This window comes from Phyllobates terribilis, unplaced genomic scaffold, assembly GCF_046119375.1.
Source record: "Phyllobates terribilis strain yellow unplaced genomic scaffold, ASM4611937v1 Scaffold_9__5_contigs__length_417890890, whole genome shotgun sequence".
Classification (NCBI taxonomy): domain Eukaryota; kingdom Metazoa; phylum Chordata; class Amphibia; order Anura; family Dendrobatidae; genus Phyllobates; species Phyllobates terribilis.
This window is the reverse complement of record NW_027362769.1, coordinates 20,653,349-20,667,349: the sequence shown is the minus strand read 5'-3', so window position 1 is coordinate 20,667,349 and position 14,001 is coordinate 20,653,349. Positions and strand designations below refer to the sequence as shown.

General features: G+C 43.2%; 1 protein-coding gene across 1 annotated transcript in view; it reads right to left on the bottom strand.

Moving 5' to 3' along the window:
• Nucleotides 1-14,001, bottom strand: part of CUNH2orf80 (chromosome unknown C2orf80 homolog) — a 394,484-nt gene that overhangs the window by 74,931 nt on the left and 305,552 nt on the right. The window contains exon 8 of the mRNA XM_073645572.1: nucleotides 11,601-11,680. Within this exon, the coding sequence (XP_073501673.1) occupies nucleotides 11,601-11,680 (80 nt within the window). The remainder of the gene's footprint in view (nucleotides 1-11,600; nucleotides 11,681-14,001) is intronic.

Sequence of the window (14,001 nt, the reverse complement as noted above, 5' to 3'; positions counted from 1 at the left end):
ATGAATCAAGTGATGGAGATGGAGGCTGAAGAGGATGAGGTAGTGCAGGAGCTGTAGAATGTAGGAGTAACTCTGATTGACCCAGGGCCCAAAATCCTCTGCGTTGGGAGGACGTGTTCCATCCCAGGGTCCCACTGGATCCCAGCTTCCACAATATTAACCCAGTGTAATGCATCAGTGAGATGAACCGTCCCTGGCCACATTCACTTGTCCACGTGTTTGTGGTTAGGCAGTCCTTCCTACTTAAGTGCACTGGGGAGGGCACGGGTAATATTCTGGGACTCGCGCTTGTGGAAGCCGGAGAAATAGTGACGTCTGGGGACCAAGTATGGACACCCGGACACAGCCGCCATGAGGTTGTGGAAAGCTTCTGCCTCCACGAGCCTCAAGTGCAAGCAGTCCAGAAATGTGGCAGTTTAGGATTGCAGCGGGTGGGCGGTTGGCTTCATACTTGCGCTTGCATTCCAAGTAACAGAAAACTAAGCAGATGGTGGCCTCTATCATCATCATGACCTCACCTCGGCACTATGAACTCTCCTGAAGGAGAAGCCAGGGCCCACCGGAGCATTCTCTGGTTCTCTGGTGGGCCCGTTCAACCCTGCTGAGAAGCAGCCCTAGCTAAAAAAAGTGTGTGGGAAGGTTCCTGGACATTCTATGGCTGCTTTTTTTACTGAGGGGGAAACCCATGCAAACATGGGGAGAACATACAAAATCTTTGCAGATGTTGTCCTTGGTGGTATTTTAACCCTGGACCCCAGCGCTGCAAGGCTTCAGTGCTAATCACTGAGCCACTGTGCTGCCCTCTTTGTTCTCCCTCTGATATCTAACATGCTGGACAAACTTGCACCTACTGCCACTCAGTATCTTCAGCTCTTTTGTGAGAAACTAATGTATTTGGGCAGCCACTCAGTCTGCCAAATAAAATTCCTGAGAAGGAAATTGTGGATGGCTTCGCTTCTGGTAATGGGTGCCAATACCAATCCACTGGAAATATTCCAGGCTGGTTGGAACTAAGCTGATTCCCACAGAAAAGTACCAGAAGCAAGCTAAGGAGATGGTGGCCTCTATAATCATCACGACCTCACCTCGGCACTATGAACTCTCCTGATGGAGAAGCCAGGGCCCACCGGAAGCATCTCCAGTTCTCTGGTGGGCCCCGTCCAACCCTGCCGAGAAGCAGCCCTGGCTAAGAAAAGTATGTGGAAAGGTTCCCGGACACTCTATGGCTGTTTTTTTTTTTTTTACTGTGGACTGGCTCTGTACCATCCCTGGCCACATTCACCTGTCCACGTGTTTGTGCTTAGGCAGTCCTTCCCAATAAGTGAAATGGGGAGGGCAGTGGTAATTTTCTGAGACCTGCGCTTGTGGAAGGCAGAGACGATACCGGGAGAAATAGTGGTGGCAGGGGACCGAGTATGGACACCCAGCAGCTGCCAGCATGAGGTTGTGAAAAGCTTCTGCCTCCACGAGCCTAAAAGGCAACATTTCAAGTTCAAGCAAGCAGACCAGAAATATGACAGATTAGTATTGCGGCCTGTGGGTGGGTGGGTGTTTGGCTGCATACTGGCACTTGCATTCCAAGTAACACAAAGCTAAGGAGACGGATGATCCAACCATGATGAATAATTTGGTCATTGTCTAGAAGACCGAGCACAATATTAACCCAGTGACATGGGTCAGTGAGATGTACTGTCCCTGGCCACATTCACTTGTCCACGTGTTTGTGATTAAGCGGTCCTTGCCACTTAAGTGCTCTGGAAAGGGCACGGGTAATTTTTTGGGACCCGCGCTTGTGGAAAGCAGAGACGATACCGGGAAAAACAGTAACGGCTGGGGACCGAGTATGGACACCCGGACGCCGCCGCTATGAGGTTGTAGAAAGCTTTCGCCTCCCCAAGCCTAAAAGGCAACATTTTAAGTGCAATCAGTCCAGGAATGTGGCAGTTTAGTATTGCGGCCTGTGAATGGGTGGGTGGGTGTTTGGCTGCATACTTACGCTTGCATTCCAAGAGGGTAGGGACAACTGAACGCTGCAAAGGTACAACAACTTGGGCGGTGATGGTTGCAAGTCTGCAATGATAGGTGCAGGCAGGAGGCATCTTCACATACGCCATGGACAGGGGATTGGCGTGCAGGCACAACAATGGAAGAGTCAGTGGTGTCACATGCAGACCTCTGTTTCTGGACCTTGGTGTTTGGACCAGCTTGTCAGGTGCTTTGCTGTGATGTGCCTGAGAATGCTGGTGGTGGTCAGGCTGGTAGTTTTGGTACTCTTGCTGATGCTGGCCTGGCAGATGTTGCAAATGGCCATTTTGGGGTTATCTCAACAGTGTTTAAAAAAGAACCAGACTCAGGAAGACCTAACAGTTGTATTGGCAACTTCCGTCGTGTTGGTGTTCCGAGGAGCAGTTGCCCGCCTTGTGTCTGTGGCCACCACACTGCTTGTTCCTGCCTGTTGTGGTGCTACGCCTCCCTCCCCCTGTGTGCTGCTGTCCTCACTCTACATGTACCCTTGCCAGGTTGGGTTAGTGACTTCATTGTCCACTGCTTCATTTTCCACTTCCGCACCCTGGTCCTCCTCCTGACTTTCTGTCCATTGTGTCTCATCATTATCCACCTCTTGCGACAGTATTTGCACTTTCCCACCGTCACTTTCGGGTGACCATGGCTCCTCAAATTGCTACATGTGATTTTCTGTTGCCCTGCTCAAAGCTAGCCGGTCGAGAGGCTCAAATTTATCGATGGAGACGTGAACAGTTCTTGGGGTAACCCTGGACTCTAATCTCTCCTTCAAACCACATATCCAAGCTCTTTCCACTTCCAAGCGGACCGAGCAAAAGACCAGAATCTTTAAATGGAAAGATGAACAAAACAGCTCTTCGAAGTGTTCAAGTGTGGGATCAGTTGTCTCAGGGCACTCGGAATGGTGGGAGGAAGGAGGATCAGGGTGAGGAAGATGCCGACTCCAAGTAAAAAAAAATTCCCGGATCCGCACATTCCTCAACCACAAATCTACAAAAACACTAGTGCACACACTCATCATCTACCTTCTCGACGACTGCAACTTCCTGCTCTGTGGCCTCCCTTCTAACACTCTCGCATTCCTCCCATCTATCCTAAACTCTGCTGCCCAACTAATCCACCTGTCCCCTCGCTATTCCTTGGTCTCTCCTCTCTGTCAATCTCTTCACTGGCTACCCATTACCCAGAGACTCCAGTTCAAAACTCTAACTTGGAATGCAAAGCTATCCACAACCTGTCTCCTCCATACATCTGTGACCTAGTCTCCTGGTACTTACCTGCATGCAACCTCCGATCCTCACTAGATCTCCTTCTCTACTCCCCTCTCATCTCCTCTTCCCACAATCGCATACAAGATTTCTCCCGTGCATCCCCCCTTCTCTGGAACTCTCTACCCCACCATTTCTGACTCTTGCCTAATGTTGAAACCTTTAAAAGGAAGCTGAAGACCCACCTCTTGCGTACAACCTGCAGTAACCCCCTCTCCACCATACCGCTGCAAGACCAGCTCTATCCTCACCTGCTGTATCCTCACCCATGCCTTGTAGACTGAGCCCTCGCAGGCAGGGTCCTCTCCTCTCCTGTACCAGTCGCTGTCACATTTTTGTTCAAGATTATTGTAATAGATTTTGCGATGTATACCCCTTTTTTACATGTAAAGTGCCATGGAGTAAATGGCGATAAAGTAATAATAATAATGTGATCCAGACTTACATCTACTAAGACTGGACTATGTGGAACACAGGGTGGTGGTGGTGGCAAACTGACTGAAAGCTTTATCTGCTATCCAACCAACAACCTTTTCACACTGCTCTGGCTTCAATAGTGGTGTTCCGTGGCCCCCTAGAAATTGGGACAGGAAGGTAGTTCGACATGACGTGGGTTTGTTGTGCTCCCTCAGCAGGCAGTTTCATCTTGCCCACGGCCTCTGCGTGCACTATCACCATCACAATAATGTCCACTTCCCCGTCCCTTGACACACACCTTGTCCATTTTAAATGGAGTTTAAGATTTGTCATGTTACCAAAAATGTCTGTGTTATTACTGCAGTAATATAGGATCACGTCTGATGAGATGACCACAGTTTTAGGCAGTGCCCTGAGAGTCAGAGATGCTTCCAGCCCCAGGGGTCTTCCCCATGCTGTTCACATGTCACACACTACATGGCCAGATAAGGTTGTAAAATGTTAAAATGACATTTCCCGGTGAATGCATTTGTCTTGGTTCAAAGCAATGCAAAAGTGCAAAAACGCTACGTGTGAACATAGCCCAAGGTGTGGAGGAGCATTTTTGTTTTTGGTTATTTATTTTGCCTTTTATACAAGTCATTACCCTGGAAACGATGTTCCTTAACATATTTCCCAGGAAAATCCATTTTGGTTTCGTTTTTGCATGTTTTATTGTGAGTCCGTAAAAGTGGAGTAATACCTCTGATAACGTTGCTGACTCCAGTGTCCTAGGAGTCATAAATGCTTCCAGGGGTCTTCCCCATGCTGTTCCCATGTCATTTGAGCACTGTTCCCATCGATTTGGGCAATTTTTAGGCCCTTTGCAGACTGCTGGGGAGAGCCGCTGGAAACATGCTCGAGTTTTCCATAGACTTACCTTGGGCTCGTTACTCGGTCCGAGCATTCGAGTTTTCCAATTTGCTCGACTCGAACAACGAGTACCCAAGCATTTTAGTGCTCGCTCATCACTAGTATTAATGTCTCCTATTCTGTAATAATGTCCCCTGTCCAGGCCCCCTTCCAGTAATAATGTCCCTTGTCCTGGGCCAATCCTGTAATAATGTCACCCATCCTGTAAGAATGTCACCCACCCTTCAGTAATATTCCCCGTCTAGTAATAATGTCCCCATCCAGGCCCACTTCCTATAATAATGTTCCCCATCCTCTTCTCTAATTCATATTCATCTAAAAAAATGATAATAATTTCTCTCACCCATCGTCGTTTCCATGGCTTGCAGCCTCCTCTTCATCCTCCATAGCCAGCGCATGGGGACAGGCGGCGCTTACTAGTGATGTAATGTACCACCCACAAGGGTCATGCCAAGGGTCAGATGCCAGACTCTGATTCACCGGCTCCCTGTATAGTGATGGTAGTGCAGGGATCTGGTGGCTCTCTGCAATGAAATGCATTTCAACTGACTGTGCATCTCAAGATGCACATTCAGCTGAAAACATCAGTGGGCCCCCTTGACTGCACAGACCACTCTCTGCAACCACGATAATTACTCCCCTGCTCCTATACCATAGGCAGAGATTTATATGTGATCGCTAAAATGACAATAAACTTAAATACTGAAGTGTAAAGAAAGAGAATATGAATGTTTAAATCACCTGTTTTCTACACCGCAGATAAAAAAATAAAGATATTATTATCACAGCATCAGAAAAAGTCTGCTCTTTAAATATATAGAACATTGCTGTAACATTTCTGACTTGCAGAACAAATCTACCAAGTCCTTTAAGCACAGACTGAACCCATTAAAAACAAAACCGAAGAACTATTGCAAAAATGTGTTTTTTTACCATTCAAAACCATAAGAGGATTTTTTTGTAAATTAATGAGGGTTATTTTAAAACAACAACTTATTTCATAAAAAAACTATCATATGTTATGTTATGACTCTTTGAACATGGGAAAGAAAAAATGAATGCAAAAAAAATTGGTCATGGTGAGAGGGGGTTACATTTTTCATAGTACTCTACAATGTTGAGGAATTATAATGGGATTTCACAACCGAAATATTGCAATAAATACTCAATGGCTTCAATTCGTCAAGACCGGCATTGTTCACTCTTCTTAATGCATCAGGTATGTCTTAAAAGTAGTGTGTGCCTTCATGCACCTCTCCACAAATCTTACTCCAGCTGAAATTAATTCATTGCACTCTCAGGTGAAGAAATGCAAAATGTATTCATTGGTACAACAAACCCAGTAAGTAAAATAGTTATAACAAACCAATAGTGAGTGGCGACACAAGAGAAGACGTTTCAGCCTTTAAATGGCCTTATTCATTTCAGTCGCTATTGATATTGGTTTGTGCAAAACCTGGGGGGGGTTTTAGGTTGTAGACAGAGAGAAGGGGGCACAGCCTTCACCAGCGAGGCGCGGGAGTTTGGGACTTTGGCTCCAGCTGTCTACATCCGACAAGCCTTTGCACCACAATACAGGCTTGCAGTCTACAAGCACCATCCGGACATTTACCAGGTATCCCTAAGTATCACATTTCTCTGCCTCCTTCCAATCCATGTATCTTTGCTAACACAGTATATCCCTGCATTACCTTCTATCCCTCCACCTATGTGGCCCCTTCTCTCTCTCTCTACAACCTAAAAAAAACAGGTTTTGCACAAACCAATATCAATAGCAACTGAAATGAATAAGGCCATTTAAAGGCCGAAACGTCTTCTCTTGTGTCGCCACTCACTATTGGTTTGTTATAACTATTTTACTTACTGGGTTTGTTGTACCAATGAATACATTTTGCATTTCTTCACCTGGGAGTGCGATGAATTAATTTATACTGCATCAAGGGCTTCCCATGCCCATTGCATCTGCACGTCGCCTCTGACTGAGTGCATGCCAATTATCTCTACTATTTACTCCAGTTGAAGACTGGAATAAAATTTATGGCGTAAGTCACGCCACAGCTCATGAAAAATCAGACAGACAATTGGGCAACACCAGGGGAGGAGTTCTGAGGAGACAATTTACATATTCTCACTGCATTTTGGGATAAGTGAAGAGTCTCCGCGAGCTCAAAGAACACTGGATTTTGGCCATTGGCGTCTCCGCGAGCGGTGAACCGTTTTTCACTGTTTTCATAACATATCAACAATAAGAACATGGAAGAATCCAGGAGCCATTTGGTGAGCTGCACATCCTGCTACATGTTCACAGACTTGCCAGTAGAAAAGCCAAACTTCACATGCCAGAAATGCAAGCTTGTGTCCCTGTTGGAGGAAAAGTTGCGAAATCTAGAAGAGAGGTTAACTACCTTGAAAATCATTAAGGAAGGTGAAGAGTTCTTAGACAGAGCAGAATTATCTCTTCATGATACAGAAAGAGAAGAAATTTGAACTGCACCTGATGAAACAGAGGAATGGAAGCATGTGACCCAGAGAAGCAGGAGGATCGAGAGGCAGTCAGCACCTATACTGCTCAGGAACCAGTACCAGGCTCTCACGCAGGAGAACCACGAAGAAATACAGCAAGATAAGACTTTGCCCACAATGAAGAACCTTGTAAGCCCTCAAAATCCTCCTGGATGGAGAAAGAAAAATGTTGTGAAGAAAAAACGGAGAGTGGTGGTCATGGGGGATTCCCTGTTGAAAGGAACAGAGGCTGCTATCTGCAGACCAGACATAACCTCAAGAGAAATGTGCTGTCTTCCAGGAGCAAAAATTAAAGATGTGTCTGACAGGATATCAAGACTCTTCAGACCTACAGATCACTACCCATTCCTGCTAATACATGTGGGGACAAATGACACCGCAAGAAAGGACCTGGAAACCATCTGCAGTGACTTTGAAGACTTAGGCAAGAAAGTGAAAGAATTGGGAGCGCAGGTGGTCTTCCCATCCATCCTCCCAGTGGATGGCCATGGAACAATGAGGTGGAATAAGATTCTACAGGTGAACAACTGGCTACGTCGATGGTGCCGTCAACAAGGATTTGGATTTCTGGATCACGGAATGAATTACCTATATGATGGACTACTTGCTAGAGATGGGGTGCACCTTACGAAGACTGGAAAACATGTATTTGGAAGTTGCCTTGCTACACTCATCAGGAGAGCTTTAAACTAGAACAATGTGGGAAGGGAAGCAAAAGGCCAGAAAAAGATATACAGCTGACAAATACTATTGAGATATCTGCTACTGGAAGTGGAAAGGAAGAACAAAGGCAAAAAATTTTAAATAATAAAAATATGGGAGGAAGAGAAACCAATCACAAACTAAAATGTTTTTATACAAATGCACAAAGCATGGGCAACAAACAAGGAGAATTGGAACTACTAACGTAGGAAAAGGAATATGATGTCATTGGAATAACTGAAACTTGGTGGGACGATACACATGATTGGAATACAAGGCTAAAAGGATACAACTTATTTGCAAGAAACAGACTTGATAAACGAGGAGGAGGTGTCGCATTATATGTTAGAAAAGCGTAGATCTGCACAGAGATTGAAGCAGAGACTGGGAGTTCTGAGGAAACTGTTTGGGTAAGAATACAAGGAGAGAACAACGGAAAGGACACCATTGTAGGCATTTACTACAGGCCACCTGGGCAAGCTGAAGATATGGATGAACTCTTTATGTGTCAAATGACCAAGTTCTCTAAAAAATATGATGTAGTGGTCATGGGAGATTTCAACTATCCAGACATTTGTTGGGAATCTCTCTCAAGTAAAACTAACAGGTCAAGCAAATTCTTATCCTCTCTTGCTGACAACTTTATCTTCCAAAAGGTAGGGGAGAAAACAAGGGGATCTGCTACTTTGGATCTAATCCTTATAAACAGAGATGAAATGGTTGAGGAGGTAAAAGTGGCTGGGACCCTAGGAGGCAGCGATCATGCTATTATAAAATTTTGGATAACTAGAGGAGGAAGACATGTGAGGACTCAAACTTCAAGGTTAGATTTCAGAAAGGCTGATTTTAAGCGACTCAGAAAGAGAATAGGAGGGATCCAATGGCTGGATGTCCTTAAGGACAAAAATGTCCAGGAAGGATGGGAAATTTTTAAAAATGAGATTCTCAAAGCGCAATCGCTAACAATCCCGAAAAGTAGGAAGAATGGGAAGCATTTATTGAAACCAGGATGGATGAACACAGAACTTAAACACATGCTAAAAAGAAAGAAAGAAATGTTTATCAAATGGAAAGAGGGAGGCATATCTAAAGAAGATTATAATGCAGTCTGCAGATCCTGCAGGGCACGTATCAGGTTAGCTAAAGCTGACAATGAATTAAGGCTTGCAAGAGATGTCAAAAGCAATAAAAAAGGATTTTGGGAGTATGTCAAAAGTAAAAGAAAAGTCAAAGATACTATAGGATTTTTACAGGATGAAAATGGTGAAATGGTAAGAAAGGATGTTGAGAAGTCCGAACTTTTTAATTCCTATTTTGCATCTGTTTTCTCTCAGAAAGAAAATGTAACATCAACTGATCTTCACTGTCCTATTAAAGGAATAGAAGAATCCAGGTTATCTGTAAACAGAAAGATTGTGAGGGAATATTTAGCTAACACAAATGAGTTCAAGTATCCAGGTCCAGATGAATTACACCCCAGAGTACTGAAGGAGATCGTAAAAGAAATTTTAGAACCACTCTCCATAATCTTTGAAAATTCTTGGAGAACAGGAGAAGTCCCAGAAGACTGGAGAAGAGCAAATGTTGTTCCTATCTTCAAAAAGGGGAAGAAGGTGGACCCAGGGAACTATAGGCCGGTGAGTCTGACTTCTATACCAGGAAACATCTTTGAACAAATTATTAAACAACATGTATGTAAGTACCTGGATAAGAATGAAGTGATTAACCAGAGTCAGCATGGGTTTGTAACTAACAAGTCATGTCAGACTAACTTAATTTCCTTCTATGACAGAATCACTGACAGGGTGGATCAGGGAAATGCTGTAGATACAGTATATCTTGACTTTAGCAAAGCATTTGACAAAGTATCTCACACCATCCTTATTGAAAAAATGACCAAGTATGGAATGGACAAGGCAACTGTTAGGTGGATTCATAACTGGCTTAGTGATCGGACTCAAAGAGTGGTCGTAAATGGCTTCACATCCAGTTGGATGAATGTCTCAAGTGGGGTACCACAGGGCTCTGTCCTGGGACCTGTATTGTTCAACATCTTTATCAATTATTTAGATGAATGAATTGAGGGTAAACTGATTACATTTGCTGATGACACAAAGCTAGGAGGGATAGCTAACACTAGAGAAGAGAGAGAGAGAGGATTCAAAAAGACCTAAATAAACTGGAGAAGTGGGCAGTAACTAACAGAATGGTTTTTAACAGGGAAAAATGCAAAGTACTACATCTGGTCAATAAAAATGAAAAAGGCATATACAAAATGGGAGGAATAGAGCTAAGCAACAGTACATGTGAAAAAGACTTAGGTATACTAATAGATCATAGACTGAACATGAGTCAACAGTGTGATGCAGCAGCAAAAAAGGCAAATACAATTCTGGGATGTATTAACAGAAGCATACAGTCTAGATCACGTGAAGTCATTATTGGACTTTACTCCTCTTTGGTCAGACCTCATCTGGAATACTGGGTCCAGTTTTGGGCACCACATTTTAAAAAAGACATCGACAAACTGGAGCAAGTTCAGAGAAGAGCGACCAGAATGGTGACCAGTCTGCAAACAATGTCCTATGAGGAACGGTTACAGGATTTGGGAATGTTTAGCTTGCAAAAATGAAGACAGAGAGGAGACTTAATAGCTGTCTACAAATATCTCAAGGGCTGTCACATTGAAGAAGGATCATCTTTATTCTCATTTGCACAAGGAAAGACTAAAAGCAATGGGATGAAACTGAATGGGAGGAGACACAGATTAGATATTAGAAAAAACTTTTTGACAGGGTGATCAGTGAGTGGAACAGGCTGCCACGAGAGGTGGTGAGTTCCCCTTCAATGGACGTCTTCAAACAGAGGCTGGACAGACATCTGTCTGAGATGATTTAGTGAATACTGCTTTGAGTAAGGGGTTGGACCAGATGACCCAGGAGGTCCCCTCCAACTCTACCATTCTATGATTCTATGATTCTATGATGTCCCTTCCTCAGCTTTGCCCATTTTGGCAGAGTGAGCCGAAACTGGTGTGAAAATTCCCAAACTTTTCATATTTTCACACAACCTTATGCTGCCCAAAAATTTTAAAACTCTTCAAAATGTTTTTAACCCAGTTTTCTGGCATAAAAGCTTTGATGAATTAAGGACACTGTGTCAACTCTTCTTGGGTAAACAGACCAAAAGAGCCTGGTATTTTCTAGTTTGTGTAAGGAATCAGGATAAGTTCACACAGCCATATAAAAAATTCATCGAGAATAAAAGGACAATTTTTCATTTTTATGTCATCCTTATTGCATCCTTTGTTATAAATCAGCAATGAACAAAAATTTACAACACCAAAAATGTTTCCCATGTTAATAATTGCAATGTATAAATAAAAATCAGATATTATATGGATGATCAGTATGGGATCCTATTTTCTTTTGCACACCCGTAGACTTGAATGGGCAGATCTCATCCAAAATACAGAAGACAATAGTGCATGCTGACATTTTTTCCATGCGGATATTTGGTCCATGTAAAAAACAACTATCATCTGAATACCTCAATTAAATAACACTGGTCATAGTGCTGTCCTTGTGATGTCAGTTCTTTCTACAGACAGTATTCAGACAGACCAAAAATATGGTACTATGAACATAGGCTAAAATTGTGTTTTCAGATTTTTACTAGCCATTTTGTGAATATGTAATGTAGAAAAAAACGGTGCATAAATTTATATAGCAATCTAGTCTGTGATGTGTGACTTACTACAGGTTCATCTGAGTATAATTCCTGGTCTTCTGGTGATATAGTTTCATTTCTGCCGGAGGAATTCCACAGTCTAGCACCTGGAAGAGAATCACAGACCTAATATCATACAACTACCATTATATGATGAAAATTATTGTATGTTGTAGAGAATTTATGAGTAAAATTAAAAGTCCTGAAAAAGTTGCCATTAGCCTGAAATTTACTTCCCTTTCCAGCAGTACCACAGCAATCAGCAAAGACATTCCCTAGACGGCACTACAACACATTAGATAACACATGTGTATTGAACGGAACACTATTCCGATCAGCCGCCATTTTATCACCGCTGTGCCTGTAGCTGTAGTCTATATACAGCTGACAGTGCCTGCACGTGGTCCCACCGGAGGATCTTCCAGTCCCCCGGTGGGCCAGTCCGACCTTGGATAAGGGGCTGTGATCGTCACTTAAAATAATTTCTCTTCCTATTTATTTTATAAATAACTAATATATTGTGCAGTGATTTACAGAGATTGCCATCACTTACAAGCTTTCTTGACTTCAATGAGGCTCACAATCTAATTTACCATCAGTAAGTTGACCTACAGTAGGTTCTTTTGGGGGCTTTTGCCGAGCCCCTTTACAGAATTCTTCCAGCACCCACCACTAAGGGGAGCTATATGCAACTGGATTTAGATGGTCCTTTATGCACCATTAAACATTTGTTTTCAGACAGCTCCCTCTGGTGGTAGTGAAGCACATACAGATTAAAGCAAAGTACCGTACCTCCAAGGCTGTTAGCAGAGAATCTGCTGAAATTTAGAATTCACCAGTTCAATTAAATTAAATATAAAGTAGAGAAACAAAAATTATACTTACATGTCCCACTGCTGCAGCCCCCATCCAATCATACGATCGCTCCCTGCTACTTTCATGTCTTCTTATCTTCAGATGTGGAAGTAGACGTCCTCTCTGGATCTTTAGTTTTTGCCAGCAATTTGGGTGATGGCTAGGCCACAGCAACAAACATTGAGACACTATAACAATGTGACATCATGATGTCACTCGTCCTAGGTGCAGACTAGGCCTCTGTCGATGCATCTTGTGACATTCTGAGCTATGACTTCACAATGTGTATCACTGAGGCCTAGTCATCGCCAGAAAAGGTTAAATATCCAGAAGAGGATGTCCAGCATCACTCCTGAAGAAAAGGAGATACCGAAGCTACAGGGAGAGATTGGTGGCCGGACAGGTGAGTGGTGAGATAACTATAATTTTGTTTTATCACTTCTTGGCCCATTAAAACCCATCAAAATTGCGGTCAACTGGCCACCATTTTGTTGTATTCGCCTAGTGAATTTAAAATAATTCAAATTTGAGCAAATCATTTTTTTTATTATTCAATTCACTCCACTCTATGCACTTTGCTAATAAAAGCAAAGCTTTGTAAGGGGGTGACAGAGACTGTCACATGCCTTGCCTCCTGAAAGACAATGTTTACAAAATGGTTCTGATATGTAATTTTATTGTATTTTGATGACTGTCATCATATGTGAAAATGCATAGAATGTTATAAGAACTAAGTGATTTGGTTACTGTGATGTAATGAAATGATTGTACAATTTGAGTAAGGTGTAGTGAATAGGGAAAGCATAGAGTTAGGATTAGGACATAAGGAATAGTATAGGGTTAAATTATGAAAGGGAAATGTGCAGTGGTGGACATATTAGTTAAGTAGGTGAAAGGTTACAACTGACTGCTGGAGAGACAGAGTAGGTTAGAATACAGTTAACCCTCAACTGGTGAGGTGGGGTTTGCCACACCCCAGGGAATTTTTGTTTGGCTGCCATTCTTTGAAAAATGCTGGTATGAGGATACGTGTCTCACTAGCTTCCATCCATTTGTGGGTGTCAAAAATTTGTTATACTCATGTGTAATCAATCGCCAATAAGAAAACGATTACAACAAACGTGATGTTTGCATTCTCTGTAAAAATAAGAGATTTCTAAACACTGGGGTATAGGAAACCCCACATCACAAGTTGCATGACAAAAACCCTACCTCACCAGTTGAGGGTTAATGTGTTTGGGGCGAGCCCAGTATGGGAGGGTGATGGCTCAGTTGAATAGAGACTGCATTTTCCTGATTTAGTAAGTTGGAGTCTAAGACAGTGAGATGTTCAAGTAGAAGTTCAGATGCAAGCTGCAGTGGGCTCTACCAGAAGATATCATTCGGGCAGTATGAGAACACACCTGAAGTCTTGCGGAAATCCCTGTGTGGTCTGGGGCCTGAGGCCTGGAGTAGGCGCCGGAATGCATGTCTTATTCTCTTCGATGTGGAAGAGCCCTGACGGCAAAAAAACGAGAGGGAGAGGTGGTGGGTCTCAGAAAAGCTGCGTTGCATGATGGGTAGTCCTTAGGAC